Genomic DNA, 25,558 nt, shown 5'->3' on the forward strand with positions numbered 1-25,558 from the left:
TATTCAAGAACATAATCAATGAAAAGTTTTACTATTATTTATTCATCTGCCGTCCAGATGTTAAATGAAGTGTCTTAATCCATCCCATAATCTCAATCTTTTTATTTAGCTCATCATCCTCTGTCCTTCTATAACTCTGGAAACAAATAATTAACTTGTTGGCTGGTCTCTCTTTTCTCCACAGGACTAAGGTAATAATGAACTTGTTGGCTGGTCTCTCTTTTCTCCACAGGACTAAGGTAATAATTAACTTGTTGGCTGGTCTCTCTTTTCTCCACAGGACTAAGGTAATAATGAACATGTTGGCTGGTCTCTCTTTTCTCCACAGGACTAAGGTAATAATGAACATGTTGGCTGGTCTCTCTTTTCTCCACAGGACTAAGGTAATAATTAACTTGTTGGCTGGTCTCTCTTTTCTCCACAGGACTAAGGTAATAATGAACATGTTGGCTGGTCTCTCTTTTCTCCACAGGACTAAGGTAATAATTAACTTGTTGGCTGGTCTCTCTTTTCTCCACAGGACTAAGGTAATAATGAACATGTTGGCTGGTCTCTCTTTTCTCCACAGGACTAAGGTAATAATGAACATGTTGGCTGGTCTCTCTTTTCTCCACAGGACTAAGGTCATAATGAACATGTTGGCTGGTCTCTCTTTTCTCCACAGGACTAAGGTAATAATGAACATGTTGGCTGGTCTCTCTTTTCTCCACAGGACTAAGGTAGTAATGAACAATAACTGCTGGAGTGTCACCTGTAGCTCTTCTTCCAAAGCGACATGAACACTACCATGGCCTTTGGTTCGCAGGCCTTTGTGACGGAATTACACATCAAAGGAGGAAGACAAACTGTGTGTGTGTGTGTTGTTTATATATTTATATATATATATATATATATGTGTGTGTGTGTGTGTGTGAGAGTGTGTGGTGAGTGTGTGTGTATGAAAATGGGGAAACCATGTGAGCACATTAGCCTCAAAGGATGGACTCATGTGATTTCTGGTGAGGGGAGAGGGGATGTGATTGGTTGATTGAGGCCACAGAACCCTACAAGCTAGATGTTGATAAATTATTTCCTGCTGTCTGGATATTGATCAGAGAATCAATATAGGGTGTCAGTGGAAGGATCTATACAGACCTTATGGCAGCGTCAATGACAGCCGGTGTCAGACAGGTCCAGTCCGCTAGTGATTACAGTACCTCCCCCACACTGACCTGGTCCAGTCTCTCTCTCTGTCTCTCTCTGTCTTACTCTGTCTCTCTCTCTCTGTCTGTCTCTCACGCTCTCTGTCTTACTCTGTCTCTCTCTCTCTGTCTGTCTCTCTGTCTTACTCTGTCTCTCTCTCTCTGTCTGTCTCTCTCGCTCTCTGTCTTACTCTGTCTCTCTGTCTCTCTCTCTCTGTCTCTCTCTCTCTCTCTCTCTCTCTCTCTGTCTCTCTCTCTGTCTGTCTCTCTCTCTGTCTCTCTCTCTGTCTGTCTCTGTCTCTCTCTCTGTCTCTCTCTGTCTGTCTCTGTCTCTCTCTCTGTCTCTCTCTCTGTCTCTCTCTCATTTTGTGAGCCAGATAAAGGCTGATATTGCTGGCTGATCAAGGCTGCCCTTGCCCATGGCAATTCAGATCAATATTTGAACAAGTCTATAAATATGTTTTAACACTTTCAAACTATTTGATATGACTTGAAATGATGAAAAGTCATATTCATACGCCAACATTTTGGTCAGCATAATTTAAAAATACAGGCTACTTTGCAAAATGTCTATCTCTGATCTCAAAGTTTGTCCCTTCTTTTGGTGACAGAGAGCTCTCGTTTGTGCATGGGGGCGGGCTTAACGGGGGGAGAGAGTGTCATAGTAGCCAGTAAGAGAGCAGTGTTGTTCCGCGTTTTCTACGGAAGGCTGTTGAAGATCAAGGCAGTATTCGGCGTTACAGCCACTTAATGTGTCGATGAGGCTTGTACAGGGTTTTATATGATACCAAGATGCCGGCCGGGTGCTGATTTCATGATCGAAAGAGACATTAATCCCCACTGAGACGACAACTATCTAAAGGGGACCTAAAGTGTTCGTTTTTTCATGGCTCGGTAAGCGGATGCAACAATATGCGGATGATTTTCACAGCATCTGGCACTAACCCTCGGCTCAGAGTCGTTAGAGAGGAGACTCACAGATCCCAAACATCTAGTCATCGGAAGATGACAGACTGAAAGATCACGTTTCTTTGGCTATTTTTGTCAGTCATGTGTGAAATTAACAACATGTGTGAAATGGAGCCTTTTTCGCCAGTCGATCGGGTTTGGTGGATATATCAAACCAAGCCTTCATATTCCTCTTAAACTGTAATTTAGCCAAACCGATTTTACACCGAGGCCTATGTTTAAAGGGACTCTTCTTATCGTTAAGCTATGCCAAGCATTTAAAATAGTCTTTACACTCATACTCGGGGCGAGAACACACCAGGCTTGTGCAATTTAAATGGAGGATTCCCTTTGGATGTTTTTTGTGTTATTTTAGAAATCAATTTTCTTGTTCAGTAGAGTGTTGTTTAGAGCGCAACATGTAGCCTGTTTCCTGGACGCGCTCTATGAAATGAGCAGCACTCCAGCGTAGAGCTCCGGGGATATTATCCTCTTAAAACACAGACGCTATCTACTCAAGGGACACATTTGTAATGAACTACATGCCGTCTTTTCATATAGACAGTCAAGCCCCAGCCTAGGCTACATGTCAGCATTTGGGTTCGTTTTTTCCTTTTCCGCTGGTCATCAAGAAGTTGCACTATTGGGACCGGAGCCGCGTGTGAGATTGTATTATATCTAGTTTTGAAGGTTGGATGGAAGGGGCTTTGCCCACTGCAGTGCCCCTTCTGCATTCCACCTTCCCGGTGTTTTTTTTATGTTACTTTTCGCCATGGAAACCCCACGTGAACGATGGCGCCGACTGCAGTGGACCGAGAACGGAGATAGGAAATAAACACCAAGGTTTTTTTTAAAGGAAACAAGGACATTCATGTGGCACGTGAGCTCAATTCAGGGACTATGTTGGCATTACGGCCCTTATACCTGGACAGGTGCTTCTGAAGGAACCGCATCAACCACCATTTGTACCCTGAGTACTTGATAGACACATTTGTACCCTGAGTACTTGATAGACACATTTGTACCCTGAGTACTTGATAGACACATTTGTACCCTGAGTACTTGATAGACACTGTGAAGGGAGGTGTTAGGGTTATAGGTGTTTTGAAGCTTGTGTGTGTTCTGTTCCTCCAGGAGAGGCATCGTTATGGCCCAGAACCAAAATGACCAGTCACACAAAACCAGCATGTAGGAGTGACTGGTCCTCACACAACAGGGCCTGACTGTCGGCACGGTTACAGTTAGGGTGAGGTTACAAACAGGGGGATGTTACAAAACAGGCTCTGAAGGTTATTTTGCTCCTCCATCGTAAAGGTCACCTTAAACAGAGTTGGTGTTGTTTACAAGCCCCAAGTTTGTGTTCACCATGCCTCGCAACCGGGCCTTCTCAGAGCCGGAGTACTCAGCAGAGTATTCTGCCGACTGCTCGGTGACACTGCCGTCCGACCCGGGCCAGGCGGTGGGCCGGACGCACGAGGTAACGGTCCGCAGCTCTGGCTGCTGCCTCTGCCTTCCTCGTTTTATGCGCCTCACCTTTGCCCCCGAGTCTCTGGAGAACCTGTACCAGACATACTTCCGGCGTCAGCGTCATGAGACCCTGCTGGTGCTGGTGGTGTTCGCCGCGCTCTTCGACTGCTACATCATCGTGATGTGTGCCGTGGTGTACACCGGTGACAAGATGGCGTCAGTGGCGGTGGCGTCAGTGGGGCTGGCGTCCGACATCCTGCTCTACGTGCTGTGTCGCTTGGGCCTTCTGCCAGGCCGGGTGACGCGCAGGGTGGTTCCCTACGCCCTGTGGGTGCTGATTGCTGCGCAGGTGTTTTGCTACCTGGGACTGAACTACGGCCGCTGCCACCAGGCCAGCGACACGGTGGGCTGGCAGGCCTTCTTCAGCTTCTCCTGCTTCCTCACGCTGCCACTCAGACTCACACCCATCGTGCTGATCACTGCCGTGACCTGCAGCATTCACACCCTGGTACTGGGGGTCACCATCGCACAGCAGCAGCAGGATCACATCCAGGGGGGGGCGCTGGGGAGACAGGTGAGGAGGGGGAAGGGAGACAGGTGGGGAGGGGAGACAAGTAAGGAGGGGGGAGACGGGGGAGACAGGTGAGGAGGGGAGACGGGTGAGGTGGGGAGACGGGGGAGTAGTTCCTGGTGAGTTAGGGTTAGTTACTCACCTGCTGAATTACACCTATGGGAGCCAGAGGTGCAGCATGCTAGCTCTTCCTTGTTTACTGCTTTAGAGGAAGTAAATCACATGACCGTCCCTTAACATGTCATAACTAGCCATCCAGGAAGTGTGGGCTGATTTCCCAGAGCAGCTGTGCTGATCACATGGAGGTGTGGCTGAGCACGTGCTCTGTCCCTGCTGCAGTCTCCGCCATGAAACAACCATATTGATCCTTCTGCTGCATGTCTGTATTTATGAAACAGCAGAGTGGAAAACAGAGGTTTGAAGTGTCCTGACCCAGACAGGCCTCTTAGATGTTGCCAGAGTTATTGCTCTCTACCTCCCTGTCCTCTGTTCTCCATGTTCTCTTGTTTCTCTATCATATTGGCACATTATCGTCTGACCAGGACACTATAGCTGCCAGGCCAGGGGACACTATAGCTGCCAGGCCAAGGGACACTATAGCTGCCAGGCCAGGACACTATAGCTGCCAGGGGACACTATAGCTGCCAGGGGACACTATAGCTGCCAGGGACACTATAGCTGCCAGGCCAGGGGACACTATAGCTGCCAGGCCAGGGGACACTATAGCTGCCAGGCCAGGAAACTATAGCTGCCAGGCCAGGACACTATAGCTGCCAGGGGACACTATATCTGCCAGGGGACACTATAGCTGCCAGGGGACACTATAGCTGCCAGGCCAGGAAACTATAGCTGCCAGGCCAGGACACTATAGCTGCCAGGGGACACTATAGCTGCCAGGGGACACTATAGCTGCCAGGCCAGGGCACTATAGCTGCCAGGCCAGGGGACACTATAGCTGCCAGGCCAGGAAACTATAGCTGCCAGGGGACACTATATCTGCCAGGGGACACTATATCTGCCAGGGGACACTATAGCTGCCAGGCCAGGGGACACTATAGCTGCCAGGCCAGGAAACTATAGCTGCCAGGCCAGGACACTATAGCTGCCAGGCCAGGAAACTATAGCTGCCAGGGGACACTATAGCTGCCAGGGGACACTATAGCTGCCAGGCCAGGGGACACTATAGCTGCCAGGCCAGGAAACTATAGCTGCCAGGCCAGGACACTATAGCTGCCAGGCCAGGACACTATAGCTGCCAGGCCAGGACACTATAGCTGCCAGGCCAGGACACTATAGCTGCCAGGCCAGGACACTATAGCTGCCAGGCCAGGACACTATAGCTGCCAGGGGACACTATAGCTGCCAGGCCAGGACACTATAGCTGCCAGGCCAGGACACTATAGCTGCCAGGGGACACTATATCTGCCAGGGGACACTATATTTGCCAGGCCAGGACACTATAGTTGCCAGGCCAGGACACTATAGCTACCAGGCCAGGGGACACTATAGCTGTCAGGGAACACTATAGTTGCCAGGCCAGGGGACACTATAGCTGTCAGGGGACACTATAGTTGCCAGGCCAGGGGACACTATAGCTGCCAGGCCAGGACACTATAGCTGCCAGGCCAGGGGACACTATAGCTGCCAGGCCAGGACACTATAGCTCCCAGGGGACACTATAGTTGCCAAACCAGGGGACGCTATAGCTGCCAGGGGACACTATAGCTGCCAGGCCAGGACACCATAGCTGCCAGGGGACACTATAGCTGCCAGGCCAGGACACCATAGCTGCCAGGCCAGGACACTATAGCTGCCAGGCCAGGACACTATAGCTGCCAGGCCAGGACACCATAGCTGCCAGGCCAGGGGATACTATAGGTAGCGGGCCAGGGGACTCTAGCTTTGACACGGACGATCAAGAAAGTTCAGACAACAGTACCCTGCTTCAGCTCCCCCATGACATGAGTGTGTGTGTATGTGTGTGTGGGTGAGTGTGTACGTGTGTATACACGTGTGTGTGTACATGTGTGTGTACGTGTGTGTGTATGTGTTTATATGTGTGTGTGTTTTGAGCAGCTCCTGGCTAACCTGGTGATCTACATGTGCTCCATCACTGTGGGAGTCATGTCTTACTACATGGCCGACCGCAAGCACCGCAAGGCCTTCCTGGAGGCTCGCCAGTCCCTGGAAGTAAAGCTCAACCTGGAGGAGCAGAGCCAGCAGCAGGTGAGAGACGGAGGGGGGGGGGGGTTGGGGACAGAGATGGAGGGAGGGAAGGGTGGAGGGAGGAAAGGGTGGAGGGAGGGAGGGAAGGGTGGAGGGAAGGAAGGAAGGTTGGGGGGACGCACCGAGACAGAGGAAGTACTGGAAGGTCATAATGCGGCTGGTAAAGAGAGAGGAGAAGAAAGGGATAGTCAGCAGTGTGTGTGGTAGGCAGCAGTGTGTGTGGTAGGCAGCAGTGTGTGTGGTAGGCAGCAGTGTGTGGTAGGCAGCAGTGTGTGTGGTAGGCAGCAGTGTGTGTGGTAGGCAGCAGTGTGTGTAGTAGGCAGCAGTGTGTGTGGTAGTCAGCAGTGTGTGTGGTAGGCAGCAGTGTGTGGTAGGCAGCAGTGTGTAGTAGGCAGCAGTGTGTGTAGTAGTCAGCAGTGTGTGTGGTGGGCAGCAGTGTGTGGTAGGCAGCAGTGTGTGTAGTAGGCAGCAGTGTGTGTAGTTGTCAGCAGTGTGTGTAGTAGTCAGGTATACATACCAACAGTCACATGTGGACAGTTTATGTATGCCTTTAAGTGTGTGTGTGTGTGTGTTTGTGGTATCACTCCCCTCTGCAGTCTCTCCTGTGGCCAGGGGATTGTAGATAGAGAAAGGGGGAGAGAGACAGAGAGAGAGAGACAAAGAGAGAGACATACAGAGAGGCAGAGAGAGAATGAGAGAGTCACACAGAGAGAGAGGTAGAGAGAGACACACAGAGAGAGAGGAGAGAGAGAGATACAGAGAGACAGAGAGAGAGAGAGTTAGAGAGAAAGGGAGAGAGAGGTAGAGATTCTGATAAGACCATGAGGGGAGGAAGTCCCAGAATACTAATGGAGAAGTAGAGGCTTCTGGGAGAAGAGGGCATCTGGCCAATCAAGAAGCCTCCGGTCGCTGCAGGTTACCATGGTGACCAATATCCTGAGACGATGTCAGCTGTAATCACAGTGCTGACTCGCCCATCCAGTTTTCTCTGTCATTCTCTCTCTGTCTCTCTCTCTCATTCTCTGTCTCTCCCTCTCTCTCATTCAGTTTCAGTTCAGTTCAAAGGGCTTTATTGGCATGAAAACAACGATTGTTCATATTGTCAAAGCAACGGTAGAATTACAGAAATATTCAACAATGTAAATCATGGCCTTAGATATACTTGTATTTCATACACTCACATACAGAGAGACACACGGCAGTTTAACATACGTGTAGCTACACCACACAGGTGTACAACTTGTATCCATGTTATTATTATTCAAGTTGGTATATTATTAATGTTGCCAAATAATCGGTAGAAATAAATACATAAATAAGTAAATAGATACACACACACCTATATACATATGCATACACACGTGTACATACACCCACATGTATATATACATACATATATACCCATACATACACATACATACGCACATATACCAGGTTATATAATGATAATAATAATGGTAATAATCAAATAATAAAAAAATTATAAAAATTACAATAAAATTTAAACAAAATATGAAAACCAAAATGAAAACATGAAATGTTTGCCACATTATACATTGTTCTTGTGGTGGCTGTCTCTGAGGCCATGACAGGCTGATATACACTTTGCTGCTAAAATACAGCAGGTAGGTTTTTCTCCTCTCTCATTCTCCCTCTCTCTCATTCTCCCTCTCTCTCATTCTCCCTCTCTCTCATTCTCCCTCTCTCTCATTCTCCCTCTCTCTCATTCTCCCTCTCTCTCATTCTCCCTCTCTCTCATTCTCCCTCTCTTTTATTCTCCCTCTCTCTCATTCTCTGTCTCTCACATTCTCCCTCTCTCGCATTCTCTGTCTCTCTCTCATTGTCTGTTTCTCTCTCTCTGTTGTGTTTAACCTCTTCTCACTGGGAGTGTGTGTGAATGGAATACACATTCATGTGTCTTCATTAGTATGCGTCAGAGTGTATGTGTACGTGTATCTGTGTATGTGGTGTGTGTGTATGTAGTGTGTACGTGTATCTGTGTATGTGGTGTGTGCATGTAGTGTGTGTATGTGGTTTGTGTGTATTTAAGCCTTTGTTGGCTTGACAAGTTCAAGTTTATATTGCTGGTGTTGGATCACTTAGATTCAGGCTCTGTAGCTAGGCCTGGGTGGAGGCAGTTTGAGGCAGGTTCTGTAGCTAGGCCTGGGTGGAGGCAGTTTGAGGCAGGCTCTGTAGCTAGGCCTGGGTTTTTAAGTCTGGATCCATTCATCCTACTCCCCCCTCCCCCCAGGAGCGCCTGCTGTTGTCCATCCTGCCCAAGCACATCGCAGACGAGATGCTGCAGGACATGAAGAAGGAGGCCAGTCAGAAGGAGATGCAGCAGTTCAACACCATGTACATGTACCGCCACCAGAACGTCAGGTAGTGGGGGGCACCAGGTGGGGGGCACCAGGTGGGGGGCACCAGGTGGGGGGCACCAGGTGGGGGGCACCAGGTGGGGGGCACCAGGTGGGGGGCACCAGGTGGGGCATGAGGAGGAGGGGCAGGAGGAGCATCCTGGCTAACATGTGTCCTCTCCTCAGCATCCTGTTTGCAGACATCGTGGGCTTCACCCAGCTCTCCTCCTCCTGCAGCGCCCAGGAGCTGGTCAAGCTACTCAACGAGCTGTTTGCTCGCTTCGACAAGCTGGCCGCCGTGAGTCATACACACACACTCACACACACACTCACACACACACAGTCACACACACTCACACACTGACATACAGTACATGCGTACTTGTGTGTGTGTGTGTGTCTGTAGAAACACCACCAGCTGAGGATCAAGATCCTGGGAGACTGTTACTACTGCATCTGTGGCCTGCCTGATTACCGTGCCGACCACGCCGCCTGCTCCATCATGATGGGACTGGCCATGGTGGACGCCATCTCGTAAGAGAGGGGGGAGGGGGGAGGGGAGGAGGGGGGAGGGGAGGAGGGGGGAGGGGGGAAGGGGGGAGGGGGGAGGGGAGGAGGATGAGGGAGGAGGGGGGAGGGGGAAGGGAGGGGGGAGGGGAGGAGGGGGGAGGGGAGGAGGGGGGAGGATGAGGGAGGAGGGGGGAGGGGGAAGGGAGGGGGGAGGGAGGGGGAGGAGGAGGGAGGGGGGAGGGAGGAGGGGGGGGGGAGGATGAGGGGGGAGGATGAGGGGGGAGGGGGGAGGAGGGAGGGAGGAGGGGGAGGAGGGGGAGGAGGGAGGGAGGAGGGGGGAGTGAGGTAGTGTTGTGTGGTGTGACAGGTGTTAGGAGGGGGGAGGTAGTGTTGTGTGGTGTGACAGGTGTGTGTCCCCAGGTATGTGCGTGAGAAGACCCAGACGCAGGTGGACATGCGCGTGGGGGTCCACAGCGGCACCGTGCTGGGGGGTGTGCTGGGGCAGAAGCGGTGGCAGTACGACGTCTGGTCCACCGACGTCACTGTTGCCAACAAGATGGAGGCTGGAGGGGTTCCAGGGTGAGACATTGCCGACCAGCCACCACCCCTGGAGACCAGGGTTAGCTAGCCTAGTTAGCTAGCCTAGTTAGCTCCTGGAAAGATGGCAGGTTTAACATCCAGATCTCCCCGCCTCTCTTCCCCCCAGGCGGGTGCACATCTCAGAGAGCACCATGCAGTGTCTGCAGGGGGAGTTTGAGGTGGAGCCGGGGGATGGGGGGGAAAGGTGTGACTACCTGAAGGAGCGAGGAATCCAGACCTATCTGGTGGTCGTCCCCAAGGACCCCATGGGGCGGAATGCTATCAACGGAGTGGTGAGAGGAGCACATGCACACACACACACACACGCACACACACTCACTCACTCACACACTCACACACATAAATACACAACATACACACACTCACACACACACATACTCACACACCTGATGCATGACCTCACAGCTCTTGTCCCTCCTCCTTTCAGAAGCTGTCTGTGACCTCATCCAATGGGAACTCTCCGTTGCTGATCAACACCAGGGAGTGTAACGGGAGTGTGAACACAGCCTGCACCACACCTGAGGAACCAGAGGACCTGGACACACGGGTACACACACACACATGCACACACACACACAGTGTCCAGTACACCTGTGGCATTGTCAAATACTGCTGCCTACGCCTGTGCCATACTCACTTTTTCTCTCTCCCTCCCCTCCCTTTCTCTGTCTCTCTGTGTCTCTCCCTCCCCTCCCTTTCTCTGTCTCTCTGTGTCTCTCCCTCCCCTCCCTTTCTCTGTCTCTCTGTGTCTCTCCCTCCCCTCCCTTTCTCTGTCTCTCTGTGTCTCTCCCTCCCCTCCCTTTCTCTGTCTCTCTGTGTCTCTCCCTCCCCTCCCTTTCTCTGTCTCTCTGTGTCTCTCCCTCCCCTCCCTTTCTCTGTCTCTTTGTCTCTCCCTCCCCTCCCTTTCTCTGTCTCTCTGTGTCTCTCCCTCCCCTCCCTTTCTCTGTTTCTCTCTCTCCCTCCCCCCCCCCCCAGGTGGTAAACCCATCCTTCCCTAACCCCCGGCGGAGGCTAAGGCTGAGGGACCTTGCAGAGCGCGTCATCGATGCCCAGGAGAATGAGCAGGAGCTCAACAAGCTGCTCAACGAGGCTCTGCTGGAAAGAGAAACCATCCAGGCGTGAGTGTGTGTGTGAGCGTGTGTGTCTGAGTGTGTGTGTGTATGTGAATCTCATTAGAGGACCAGCAACATATTTCCCCTTTTCTCTCTTTTTCAATCATTTATCCCTCTGTTCCTCTCTTTCTCCCTCTGTTTCTCTCTTTCTCCCTCCCTCCCTCCGTCAGTCTGAAGGGGAAACACACCAATCCTCTGTCGTTGCGCTTCGTGGACCCAGAGCTGGAGACCAGGTATTCTGTGGAGAAGGAGAAGCAGAGCGGCGCGGCCTTCAGCTGCTCCTGTGTGGTGCTGCTCTTCACCGCTGTCATGGAGGCCCTCATAGACCCACAGTGAGCTGCTCTTTCTCTCAGCCTCCCTTTCTCCCCCTCTCTGTCTCCTTCTCTCTCTCCCTCTCTCTCTGTTTGCACATGTTCCATTCTCACCTCTCTCTTCTGTCTCCTGATAGGTTGATAGCCAACTATCTCACCCTGGCAGTGGGAGAGATCCTGCTGCTCATCCTCACCATCTGCTCCCTGGCGGCCATCTTCCCTCGGGTGAGAGCTCTCCCTTCTCCGTCCCCTTTCTTGTCTCCCCCTGTCTGTCTCCCCCTCTCCGCCTCTCATCCATCCATTTCCTCTCCCTCCTCTTCTTCCTTAAGAACAACCAATCAGAGAGCAGAAGTCAGCCAGTCGTCTATTGACAAAGAAACATGACCTGAAATGCACATCACAGGGTCTGTTGAATTCTGCCTTGGCAGCTTACGGCAATGCCATCAAACAGCTGTGGAACAACCATGTTGTGCCGTGTGCAGCAGAGTGGAAGTGTAACGTGCCTTAATGTCATGTGGTGTTGATGAAGGGCTTGCTATCCTGAAACACAAGAGCCCAGGCACTTCATGGAAATGTTCAATGTATTGACAACAGCAATGTATTGTAGTATTGATTGATGCAGCTGTTATGTACAAGTATTGATTGATGCAGCCGTTGTACAAGTATTGATCGGTACTGTGCCCCTAGCTTGTAATGCTCGCTATCTTTCTCATGCCTCAAGGCTTTTGAAGTTCATGAACATAATGGACGAACATACACGTCAGCACATTACATTTACATATAGTCATTTAACAGAGCGATCCAGAGCGACTTCCAGTATAGTGACATTCCCCCGAGGCAAGTAGGGTGAAGTGCCTTGCCCAAGGACACAACATAATTTGGCTCGAAATCAGATGACTAGCCAGATTCCCTAAACGCTCCCTCCCTCTCTGTCTCTCCCTCTGTCAGAAGTTCAGAATGCTTTATTGGCATGACAGTTTGGGTTGAGCAGTATTGCCAAAGCAGTCCATATTGGATGGACATTTTAACATAGTAAGTTGGGGACTGTAGAAAAGTAACAGATAAATGCATGTTACAGTAAGATATAGTGTCCACTCTTGAGGGAAATGTCATAGAGGTGGTTCGTATGTACAAATATCTTGGTGTGTTGATTGATGATTCCCTTTCCTTCAAACCCCATATTGATAATCTTGTGAAGAAACTGAAACTCAAATTGGGTTTCTTCTACAGGAACAAATTTTGTTTTTCTTTTGAGGTCAAAAAGCTGCTTGTCACTGCAACGTTTTTATCCAGTTTAGATTATGGAGACTTGATTTATATGAATGCCTCAGCTAATTGTCTATGTAAGATTGATGCTGTTTATCATGCTTCGCTGAGGTTCATTACTAATTGTGGAGCCCTGACCCATCACTGTGACTTGTATTCTCGAGTGGGTTGGCCCTCTTTGTCCACCAGAAGGCTGGGACACTGGTGTACTTTTATTTATAAGGCCATGTTAGGGCTACTTCCCTCCTATATTTGTAACTTAATCACACAGAAAAGTGTTGCTTCCCACAATCTGCGTTCAAACAATCAGATGCTTCTGTCAGTTCCATTTGCGCGCACAGAATTAGGAAAAAGGTCTTTCATCCATTCTGCTCCCACCACATGGAATTGGCTGCAAAAAGATTTTAAACTAACTGAATTGATTTCTTTGAACGCTTTTAAATCTAAGCTGAGAGCATTTCAGAACACCTCTTCTACTTGTAGTTGTTTTTTATGATTTTTAATTTACTTGGAACTGTTTTTATTATTTTAATTGAAAACAGTTTTTTCTGATTTTATTTGATAACAGCTTTTTTAATTTTAATTTTAATTTGTGTCTTGTGAGTGTATTATGGTGATTGATCATGTAAATTGTTGCTGCCTCTTGGCCAGGACTCCCTTGAAAAAGAGGTTCTTAATCTCAATGGGACTTTCCTGGTTAAATAAAGGTTAAAAAAAAAAATAGTCCCCTCTGATTCTTCCATTTAGGAAGAACAGGCTTGAGGTGCGACAAAGATGTATTAATTCTCTCCCACTATTATTTACTACTCCATCTAGACTATTCCATAGTGGGAGCGGTCCATAGTGGCCCTCCTCTTCTAGGGCCGAGAGGGGGGGTTCCTGGACTGCGACCCAAGGCAACGTCTTTTAAGGTCTTAGCGAATATCTTTACTCCCTCCCTGTGGAGATGCAGTCCATCATAGAGGTCCCAGGTGCCGATGGTCTGGTGGTGTGTGAGGTAGATGTTTGGAAGGGCTGCACATCCTCTGCTGATCTGTGTTGATGTCGTGGATCACGTGTGGGGGGGTGTCGGTGCGGGGTAGCAGTGTTGATATGACAATGAGTCCTCGTGACAATGAGTCAAGAAATTCACTGTAGCCATGCCGTGGCGAAGGGAGTTAAGCTCATTTGTACCAGTATGGATCAGGATGTGTTGTTGGTTCCCAAGGGTGTGATGGTTGAGCAGCTGCAAGGCTTGACCTGTGTTTCTACAGCGTTTATATAGTACACTTTGTCGAGGAAAGAGTTTGTTGGTGTCAATGTACTTTCCGTTGGAGTCCATCAGGAGAACCACCTCTGGACCTTGCTCCTCTGGAGTGGGGGGGTAGGAGGGTTGAAGGTCTGTTGTGTGGCCTCTTGTGCATGGTTCCCTGTAGGAGGACTGTACCCTTAGTGTAGTATGTCATTTTCAATACTGGGTTGTCAGTGGCCAGGTTCTCATCTTCACGTATTGTGAGACTGCCACCTCTTCCAATGCCCTCTTTTAGTACACGTTGCTAGTGCATACATAACATTATCTTCCAGGCTTTAAAACATCCAGTGTAGAATATAATATTGTTATTGGTCCTTCTATTATTTTGCTGGACGTGGTCAACAAAGAGAGAGTGGGGATGGTCATGTAAAGTCTTTTCTTTTTGCTTTTTCCTAGCATTTAGACTTTTTGTAGGGTATTTTATCTCTAAGCTAGCTCCTGGGCTGTGCTGTGTACTGCTACCTGCATTGTTGGTTGTCATGGTAATCAGGTATTGTTTGTGATTCTCTAGCTAGCCAACTGTCAAAACTAGCAACAATGTAAACTTTTGCTTATTTCCTTGTTCAATTGCTTGTTATATGTTGACCAAGAAAGACCTTTTCACTTTACCAAGTTTCTGTTTGTCTTCTTGACTCCTGTGACAGGATTTTTTGGGTTAGGTTTGCCACTGTTTGTCCAGTTACTAGCTGGTGATGGGTTGGTTGTTGACATTTGAAAGTTGTTCTCTGCTGGAAGTAGTTTCTCTTCTTATTTTGAGATGGGTATCTTTTTATACCAGTACTATATGGGAGAAAGTTAAGCCCTTTCTATTATTTATATGTTTAGAGTTATTTACGTTCTCTGTTTCACTTTTTGGTCAATTTTTTAAAGATTTGTAGGAGCTAGGTAAATTTTTGTTGTGGTTGCTTCTCTTGAATGGAACTCTCTTACCTCCCTCTGTCCAGCGGCGTAACAATGACTTGGCGGGCCCGAGTGCAGATCTCACCAACGGGCCCCTTAACCGACCTATCGTCGGGCGAAATTATTGTGTGTTGATCTTAGCGAGGCGCATGGAAATGTACTTATCAGTGTTGCGTCTGAACACGTTCATGAACTTGCTCATAATTTTGGTGAACGTGAACTGAACGTAGCCTACTGTATTACTGCCTGGTGAACGATACTTTGCAGTGGACGCATTCATTCTGGTGTCTGTGAATGGCGCGTTTACTCTTTTTAATTTTGTTTAATAAGGTGCCAGATTTCTAGCGACTTCCAGGCTAAAAACACACAGTTAACAGTCTTGTGTATAGGGTTACCCAACCTGTCAATCGCTGCGTTCTTTATTTCTTTCTTTCTTCTACTGTCTATGCATGGCAAGTGTGACTGTGAGAACGCCGAATTGCGTAGAGGCAGAGAGCGGTATTGCAGACGGCAGCCACATATTGAAAAAAAGAACTGAACTAACTAATTTGGAGAATTAAACTTAGTTCAACATTTTGAATTATGAACTGAACTAGTTCATGTAGAAAGTGAACTTTCCCAACACTGCTTATTACAATATACATTGTGAATTGATTGATTAGCCACCATGAGTGATTAGCCTATCTAGCGTTAGCTATTTTCCAACAAAATCCTGCACATTGTTTTCAATATCTAACCTGGCTGCTGCCTTGTGCCTATATGTGCATTTAATGACGTTTAATAGCCATGTCTTAATGCATTCAATAAGCTATACCAGACAGTAAATGTTAGCCTACCCTGGTGGCTGAGTTTCACGCATTGCTGTTGGGCTGGGGGTCAGACATAGCGTCCTCTTGAACACCTCGCCACAAATCCAAATGAAGATAATTTTGCCAGCGTTGCCACCCTTTCATCCTGCTCTTTGCGTTCGTGCCGCTTCCTGCAGCCACTTTTGTGTTTTTGAATGAAGGGCACGGGGTAGCTTAACCGCAATTACTCAATACACAAGGCAATGCAACACAACAGGATGGCAAACGATCACAACGTGTGGGTGGGCGTTGACAACATATTACCCAGACAATATTACTTAATAAAAACGAGATTTGTTTCATTCACCAAAAGGCAAATGAGGCAAAATGAATTAGGCTATTTGCTGTTGTTAAAACTGACTATTGTTAAAATGTTTATTGGGCAGGTGAGAATAACTGACACCATAATTGAGAAATGTTTGTGAATTGATCGGACTGGATCATGTGTTAACCTTTCTGTGATTTACGCGGAGCGAGGGGCCCAGTCAGTTCTTCAGGTAGAGTTCTCACTTGAGATCGAGGACGGGCCCCCTTTCGCCATGGGCCCTAGTGCAGCTGCACTCCCTGCACTCCCTATAGTTACGCCACTGCCTCTGTCTCTCCCTCTCTGTCTCTCCCTCGCTGGCTACCCCATCATGGTGTTATTAAGAAGGATTGTGGGTTTTGAGGTGAATGAGGCTGTTGTTTACCTCAGATGTTGTTTACCTCAGGTGTTGTTTACCTCAGATGTTGTTTACCTCAGATGTTGTTTACCTCAGGTGTTGTTTACCTCAGATGTTGTTTACCTCAGGTGTTCCCTAAGAAGCTGGTGTGTTTCTCCACCTGGATGGACCACACACGCTGGGCCAGGAATACCTGGGCCATGGCCGCCATCTTCATTCTCACCATGGCCGACATTGTGGACATGGTGAGAAGCTGTAGCCGTATTACCATAGTGGGGTGGTGGTAAAGGTGTTATGTTCGTCACTAAATATGTTAGTGATGTCTCTGCTTTTCGGAGTCATCCCTCCCTTCCTTCTCCCTCTTGTCGCTCCCTGTCTTTCCTCCCCTCCCCCACAGCTGAGCTGCGTGTCTCCGGGGAACGCCACTGTCTCTTCGGCGACCATCTTGTCAGATGCAGATGGTTGCGTTCAGAACCCAAAATACTACAGCTACATGTCTGTGCTGGCACTCATGGCGACCACCATGCTGGTCCAGGTCAGTCACATGGTCAAGCTCACACTCATGCTCCTCATCACCGTGACGACTGGCATCGTCAACATCTACAGCTGGAGGGACATCTTCGACCGCTACGACATGGCCCGTTTCCAGGACTACCGGTGAGTGTATTATGGGATGGCAGTGTTGGTGCAGGTGTGGTTTCCTCCCACTCAGACGAGCCTGTGTTCTGTCAGGTCGGGGCAGGTGCCCTCCAGGTACTCCACCACCTCCATGATCCTCGTCATGATGGCCAGCCTCTACTACTTCTCTCGCCACGTAAGTCAGCAGGATGGGTCCTCATCAGGGTGAGTCCTCATCAGGGTGGGTCCTCATCAGGGTGGGTCCTCATCAGGGTGGGTCCTCATCAGGGTGAGTCCTCATCAGGGTGGGTCCTCATCAGGGTGGGTCCTCATCAGGGTGAGTCCTCATCAGGGTGGGTCCTCATCAGGGTGGGTCCTCAGCAGGGTGAGTCTGTGTACGAGCTCACTGTGCTTCTGGCATTTTTCTCCCCTTCAGGTGGAGAAGCTGGCTCGCACGCTGTTCCTGTGGAAGATCGAGGTTCACGAGCAGAAGGAGAAGGTGTATGAGATGCGGCGCTGGAACGAGGCTCTGGTCACCAACATGCTGCCGGAACACGTGGCCAAACACTTCCTCGGTTCCAAGAAGAGGGACGAGGTGGGCGGGGCTCTCCTCTCTCTGTATACACTGTATCTCCTCTCTCTGTATACACTGTATCTCCTCTCTCTGTATACACTGTATCTCCTCTCTCTGTATACACTGTATCTCCTCTCTCTGTATACACTGTATCTCCTCTCTCTGTATACACTGTATCTCCTCTCTCTGTATACACTGTATCTCCTCTCTCTGTATACACTGTATCTCCTCTCTCTGTATACACTGTATCTCCTCTCTCTGTATACACTGTATCTCCTCTCTCTGTATACACTGTATCTCCTCTCTCTGTATACACTGTATCTCCTCTCTCTGTATACACTGTATCTCCTCTCTCTGTATACACTGTATCTCCTCTCTCTGTATACACTGCATACACTATCTCTATTCTATCTGTATACACTACCTTTTTCCTCTATCTGTATACACTATCTAACTCTACTCTCTTTATAGACCCTCTAACTAAAATGTGGACATGCAGGGGGAGGGATGAGGACATGCAGGGGGAGGGATGAGGACATGCAGGGGGAGGGATGTGGACATGCAGGGGGAGGCATGTGGACATGCAGGGGGATGGATGAGGGATGTGGACATGCAGGGGGAGGGATGAGGACATGCAGGGGGAGGGATGAGGACATGCAGGGGGAGGGATGAGGGAGGTTACTGGAGCTCTGAGCTGTAAGATTTTATATTTATTTCAACAAAACAAAAACAAAGAAATTCACTGAACGTGATATTTATAATAATAATGTATTCATTGAGACTGAGATTGCAGTGTAGATAGGAGGCATTTAAACCCTGCAACCCTTGATCTGAATTCAGATACTCTAAGCTGTACCCCCCCCAGCAGTCTCCTCACTCCCCTCCTAATGATCCCTCCAGGAGCTGTACAGCCAGTCGTACGACGAGATCGGGGTGATGTTTGCCTCCATCCCCAACTTCTCAGACTTCTACACGGAGGAGAGCATCAACAACGGGGGCATCGAGTGCCTCCGCTTCCTCAACGAGATCATCTCCGACTTTGACAGCGTAAGCAGTGATGTTGTCGTCCCTAGAGACAGTAGCTTCGCTCTAGCAGGAACAGGAAGTGATTTGTAATGTTTTTAACTAAGACGTGACCTTTAACCTCTGGTCCTCTTAGCTCCTGGACGAGTCTCAGTTCCGTTGCATCACCAAGATCAAGACCATCGGCAGCACCTACATGGCTGCCTCTGGCGTCACCCCAGATGCCAGCTATGGATACGCGGGTCTGAAGGTACAGGATACGTCCTGGAATACAGTCGCTCATGTCTTTATTCATGATTTGCGTGTGTGAGATATTTAATATTTATTAAACCGCAACAGGTTGAACAGTGTTTCAGACAAGACAAATGTACATGATCTTATAAATCAAGTTAGGGATAATGCCCGATGAGGTGTACAATATCATCCAATAATGGACGATGCGGAGGCGTGAACCGTCTGACGCGCAGCGGATGATATTGTATACCTCGAAGGGCATTATCCCGCTTATAACATGGTCACTTGCCAACGATTTGCGTTTATTCGAAGGCCACGTTTAATTAGTAAGATAAATTTAGTGAATTGTAGCTGCAGTGTGGCCATAGACAAACAAAGAATAGACAAGGAGGTCAAACACAAAGCCTAGTGATGAAAGGCGAATTCGCGAAATCACACTTGTGATTTACTTGTGTGATAAATACTGTTTTAATTTAACCAATTAAGTAACAGTTTTTTTTTGTTTTGTTGGTGTGGTGTTTAATCGAGGGCGGCGTTTATTACACAATGTTCATTTTTGGTGCAGCATTTATTTGAGGATGGCATTTAATCGAAGAAGTACTGTAGATTGACTAGCGAGGTGAATAGCGAGTGGGATGTGAGATGAGCGATTATGTGACACTGACACAGAATATTCAGAATAGTAACATTTTTCAAACAGGTTAAAAGAAATATTGAAGTCACTCATTGATGTACATTTTAGCTTGTTAAACTCTTTCAACATTGTAAATGGAGGCTTTGACTGTGTCCTGTTGTTATGGTTACTTATTTCAGACACTTTGTACAGGCTAATACTATGTAGCCAGCGCAATAATTTAGAATGGTGAACAGACAGTTTTGCTGGAACTACTTAGTTGGTGTCCATATATCACCTGATAATGGACACCCCTGTAGCCAATCAAATTAGAGTATTCACCCAGACCATGGTATGAATCAATGTTTACTAGTTTAAGCCTGCGCAGGGTCAGTGAGGACCAGCCAACTGTACTTTGATGATAAATACACACCTCCTTGATGCTGACCCCAACATACTGTAGATATCTGCCCTTCTAATGGTTTTCTGCTGTACTGTCTAGATATAAGTATGTTTGGATCAAAGCGTGGTCTAAAAGAACGTAAACATGTCAAATCTACTAACAGGGGTTACTAACATGAGATGCCCAGCTGATGAGGATGATCCCTTTATTTAGAACCGCATCTCAACCAATCAAAGTATCCAGAGTTCCTAAACAGAACATCCACAGTTCTCCTTCAGGTCAGGCAGAAGTCATCTAGAGGTCATTGAGTGGGCTGGAAGGATGAGGACATGATTTAGAGGTTATAGTGGGATTGGTGATGATGATGGTGAAGACACAAGGGTGTTGAGTGCAGTTCCTGCTGTGACCAGAAGGAGGAGCTGTGTGAGCGTGAGCGCTGGCAGCACCTGGCAGACCTGGCAGACTTTGCCTTGGCCATGAAGATCACCCTGATGAACATCAACTACCAGTCCTTCAACAACTTCATGCTACGTATAGGTGAGGACTGAGCCGCACTGGGATTAGTGGTGTGTGATTGTGTGTGTATGTGAGTACAGTTTGATGTGTTGTGAACCCCCTGCCAGGTCTGAATAAGGGGGCGGTGCTGGCGGGGGTGATTGGAGCACGGAAGCCTCACTACGACATCTGGGGCAACACTGTGAACGTGGCGAGCAGGATGGAGTCTACTGGGGTGATGGGGAACATCCAGGTGAGGAGAGAAACTAGAGCTGGCTTACATACTGAGGACTAGAAGCATGGGACAGACAGGAGGAGAGGGAGACAGGGGTGGAGGAGAGGGGGGGTGCGGTGTTGTTGGTTGAGGAAGAAGCAGAGCTTGCAGAGAAGAACTCCTACATCATTACAATAACAACAGCATTAAGACAAACTTGTCTGGTGACATATCAGCCAGGGTTAGGGTTATAGGGTTATCCCTAACCACTCCACTATAGGGTTATAGGGTTAACCCTAACCACTCCTCTCCTGTGTCTCCCTCCCCTCTCCTCCACTCGACTATAGGGTTATAGGGTTAAGCCTAACCATGGTCCCCCAACATCAGGGTTAGGGTTATAGGGTTATCCCTAACCACTCCACTATAGGGTTATAGGGTTATCCCTAACCACTCCACTATAGGGTTATCCCTAACCCTGGTTCCCCAACATTAGAGAGAGGCTTCAATTGGATTAGCAAATCTGGGAGTACTGGGGCCTGTACTACGAATCAAGATTTGGCGTTAGCGAGGTAACTTCAGGTTCAACCCAGGGTTTTCTGTACTACGACGGTGGATTACTTGTTACCGGGGTAGATCACCATGGTAACATATGCTGAACGGCTAACCTGGTCGGGAGCAGGATAAGTTGGAGATCAGAGATCAACCGGTATGAAAACCCCGCCCATTAACTAATTCTTGACGATAATGTCGTCACCGTTCATAGTAGATCCTGTGCAGCTTGGTGCGCTGATGCTGTAGTGAGAGGTGCGTTCAGAAGAGCCAGAACATTTAGAGACCGACAAAACCCTTTTGCATTCCCTCATGAGTATCTTTCTGAAAGATATAGATTCTTAGCAGAGGGAATTACGTATATTGCCAGCTTCTTGAGCCGTATGTTGCCAATGCGACGCATTGAAGCTATGCACTCAGTCCCACAGACTGAATGCATAGCGTTTCGTTATTTCGCTATGGGTAGCTAGTTTTATAGTGTGGGTGATCCGGAGAACCTGAGCAAGAACACGGTCTGCCACGCAATTTTGAACGGATTTTATGATGAAAAATATATATCCAAAGTGCCCTTTGTAAAAACTTTGGACTCCTAATATGTTGACAAAATGAAAGGAGGTTTTTCACTCAATGTTCTGATTTCTGTTCTGGAAATGTATGCAAATAATATCATATTTTACAACGTCATCATTTGCTCATTTAAACATAGGCCTACATTTACAGGAAACTAGTAATGAAAACATTATTTGACCTACTATTAGTTATCAACTTGGGAGGTTTCATGTTGTATGTTATCCCTATTCACTGTGTCTCCCCTTAACCCTTTTGTCCTTGGGTTGCTTTGACCCATTTTCTAATCATTTCCATATCAAAAATTGGGGTTTCTTTCAACCAAAACCTTTCAAACCAAAAAGAACAATGGGTATCTGTACAAAGCTCTTCACAAGTGATACATAAATGATCATTTCACTACTTTCATTGATTTTTGATGTTTCATTCACTTTTATAGCATTTTTCAAAAATAATAAATAGGACATTGAGAGAAGTGGTGAAAACCCCCACAAAAGATTCAAAAGGCACAACAAAAAAGCCACAAAAAGGTATAAAAATATCAAAACGTAGACAAAAGTTTAACAAATACATCCTCATGTGTTCTCCCTCCCCTAGGAACAGGAAAAATATGTCAGTGTAACTAAGTTTAGTGTCGTTCAGTCATGTACGATCTCTTCTCATATTCCAGTTTTTCTGTCTCCAGCCTTGTTTTTTTTTATAAAAAACCTTATAATAGAGCTCCAGGGTTCTTTTATACAGGGCCCTCACACTGTCTGCTCCTGAAACAAATGAAGAACATTGTCCCTTTGCAAGGCACACTTGGAGAAAGTTGAAGGTGTCCATTTGACTACTGTGGTTTTTTGCTTATACCTTGTGTCTTTGTCTTGGCCTTGAAGTGGAGGCCCTAGGCTCGGGGAGGTATGTTTTTTTTTTTCCAGCTTGGCAGCAGCGACTTTGTTGAAATTTGCCTGTATTATGTCTGTATTCCTGATATGCTTGTATTACAATATTTCACGCAGGAGGAGTAGACAAAGTTTGTAAGATTGTCTGCTCCTCCTCCGTGAAATATGCGGCTCTTGTTTCGTCCATGTTTGCGATTGGACATACGGTTCAAACACCGCCCCTTTATGTGAACGCGCACGTCTCTAGATTGGAAAGATCTGGGTTGAGTTAGAGAGTTGATAACCGCCGTCGTAGTACCACTTATCGTGACTGCAATTGTTAGGCTTCGCGTAGCCGGGTAACTGAAAGTAATCCAGAGCATGTTGATCTTGATTCGTAGTACAGGCCCCTGGTGTTGGAGAACCTGGCTCACACACAAACAACATATACACACACACAGTCACACATTATGAAGCATCAATACAGCTGTCTTTGCTGCCCCTAGGTGGTGGAGGATTGCTACATCATTCTTAAGGGGTACGGCTTCCGTTTCGTGCGGCGGGGGCCGGTGTTTGTGAAGGGGAAGGGAGAGCTGCTCACCTACTTCCTGAAGGGGCGGGACAAACACGGCTCCTTCATCAACGGCTCCTCCGTCACCCTCCCTCACCAGGTGGTGGACAACTCCTGATCTCTCTCACACACACACACACACACACACACACACACACTCCTGATCTCTCTCTCACACACACACACACACACACACACACACACACACACACACACACACACACACACTCCTGATCTCTCTCTCACACACACACACACACACACACACACACACACACACACTCCTGATCTCTCTCTCACACACACACACACACACCTGATCTCTCTCACACACACACACACACACACTCCTGATCTCTCTCACACACACACACACACACACACACACACTCCTGATCTCTCTCTCACACACACACACACACTCCTGATCTCTCTCTCACACACACACACACACACACACACTCCTGATCTCTCTCTCACACACACACACACACACTCCTGATCTCTCTCTCACACACACACACACACACACTCCTGATCTCTCTCTCACACACACACACACACACTCCTGATCTCTCTCTCACACACACACACACTCCTGATCTCTCTCTCTCTCTCACACACACACACTCCTGATCTCTCTCTCTCACACACACACACACACACACACTCCTGATCTCTCTCACACACACACACACACTCCTGATCTCTCACACACACACACACACACACACACACACACATTCCTGATCTCTCTCACACACACTCCTTATCCCCTCTCACATACACACCCTCTCACATACGCACATGTGGCACATACTCCTGATCTGGCAGACTCACACAGGCGCACACGCCACACACGCTCACTTAGCCTCACACACACACACTCACACACACACACTCCTTATCTGCCTGGACACACACAGGCACCATACATCTATGCACACACAGATACACATAGAACCATATATCTATACACAGATACACACAGAACCATACATCTATACACACACACAAATACACCTAGAACCATATATATATATACACACACACACAGATGCACACAATCAGATAAACACTTATGTTTTTACATGAAGTATTAATTGATGTTAAAGCATACCAACACTGTCTTTTTGATCCACAAAGCATTGTGGGACAAAGGGAATGTTCTTTTTCTAAAAGACTATCCTTTATACTTTGCCTTTTCAACCCGAAATTTAGAATCATTTTAAAGAAAAGTTAAAATGCCACCGTAAACACACACTACTGTAAACACACACTTCAAGATGTAACAAACTCTCAAATTCAGATGCTCACAATCGCCTTCCGAGAAAAACTATAGAGGGTGAAACGTTGTCATGCTGTCAACATAACACAATCAAACCAAACGTGTTCTGGCTTTTGGACTAAATGCCTGATTTTTAGTACCTTGTCCCATGTTACCAAACTGCATCTGAAGGCAGAACTGGGCTGTACTGGGATCATCTGCGCTGCCTGGAGGAAATGGATGAGACATGTTTCAGCCCTGCAAGGCCTGGCTGTCTGGCTCTGACCAGCAGGCCTCCACCCTCCCAGCATCCACCCTCCCAGCCTCCCACCCTCCCAGCATCCACCCTCCCAGCCTCCCACCCTCCCAGCATCCACCCTCCCAGCCTCCCACCCTCCCAGCATCCACCCTCCCAGCCTCCCACCCTCCCAGCATCCACCCTCCCAGCCTCCCACCTTACCAGCCTCCACCCTACCAGCTTCTTGTCATCCTGGGGTCAGTATTACTCCTCCCTGGGTTTTGATCAGCCCCCACCTCTAACCTCCAGCTCCCATCCCCACCTCTACCCTCCAGCCCCCACCTCCACCTTTACCCTCCAGCCCCCACCTCCATCTTCCAGCTCCCACCTCTACCCTCCAGCCCCCACCTCTACCCTCCAGCCCCCACCTCCACCTTTACCCTCCAGCCCCCACCTCTACCCTCCAGCCCCCACCTCGAACCCATGTTTGTATGAATGTACTCCATGGTAGACAGGATAGCAGGAGCAGAAGTGCTTTGATGGTGGTTTTCCACCAGTATCTTTCTTATACTGGATGAAAGTGCAAAATAGTTTATTCTTCTACAACACCCTGTCCAACACCCCTTGTGCAGTAACAACATTCCTGTCCCTTTAATTCATATTTTTATAAATAATGACTGTGTTTGTTTCAATTATATTTAAAGAGAGTGGATGGGGGAACTAACAGGTGAAAGTGTAAGTTGTACATACAGGTTAAGTGGTTAAAAGGTTTAATAATTTAATTTATTGCAGATGTCAGGGACACATTTCGTTTCTTACCCAGATGTGAAAGTGCCAATGCTGAAGGAATGACCGAGGTCATTGTGGCCAAAATGTGGGCCTTCGCTATTTCTATTTCTAAAGAATCTCAGGCTTGGAGAGTAAAAAGGCACTTTTAAATAGTCTGTAACTGTGGTGTTGAGTAATTGGTTACCCTTAATGTATTTTATTTAAAATACCTGTCATTTTAAAGTGAGTTGATTAATAAAAACAAATGACATTTTAAATTGTCTTTTTGATCCATGACTTTGAAATGTGTG

At 47.8% G+C, this 25,558-nt stretch overlaps 1 protein-coding gene and 1 long non-coding RNA gene across 2 annotated transcripts; one reads left to right on the forward strand and one right to left on the reverse strand.

The window, feature by feature from the left end:
• Positions 1-1,900: 1,900 nt before the first annotated feature.
• On the forward strand, positions 1,901-25,525 carry adcy3a (adenylate cyclase 3a). The gene is made up of 20 exons (XM_084702154.1): positions 1,901-4,170; positions 6,244-6,393; positions 8,645-8,775; positions 8,937-9,048; positions 9,157-9,284; positions 9,681-9,839; positions 9,967-10,132; positions 10,288-10,407; positions 10,836-10,978; positions 11,143-11,304; positions 11,421-11,508; positions 16,379-16,495; positions 16,648-16,907; positions 16,983-17,064; positions 17,305-17,463; positions 18,343-18,489; positions 18,602-18,715; positions 20,126-20,252; positions 20,339-20,463; positions 22,910-25,525. Exons 1-20 carry the CDS (start codon positions 3,496-3,498, stop codon positions 23,090-23,092), a joined length of 3,348 nt encoding a protein of 1,115 aa, XP_084558280.1. The 5' UTR covers positions 1,901-3,495; the 3' UTR covers positions 23,093-25,525.
• LOC146300295 (uncharacterized) lies at positions 10,849-16,241 on the reverse strand. Its single transcript, XR_014764382.1, has 3 exons — positions 15,577-16,241; positions 11,398-11,606; positions 10,849-11,210 (listed from the first exon to the last, which is right to left on the reverse strand). It is a non-coding gene; the product is annotated as an uncharacterized LOC146300295 (long non-coding RNA).
• Positions 25,526-25,558: the final 33 nt, after the last annotated feature.

This window comes from Hypomesus nipponensis, chromosome 2, assembly GCF_054491055.1.
Source record: "Hypomesus nipponensis isolate SF chromosome 2, ASM5449105v1, whole genome shotgun sequence".
Taxonomy (NCBI): domain Eukaryota; kingdom Metazoa; phylum Chordata; class Actinopteri; order Osmeriformes; family Osmeridae; genus Hypomesus; species Hypomesus nipponensis.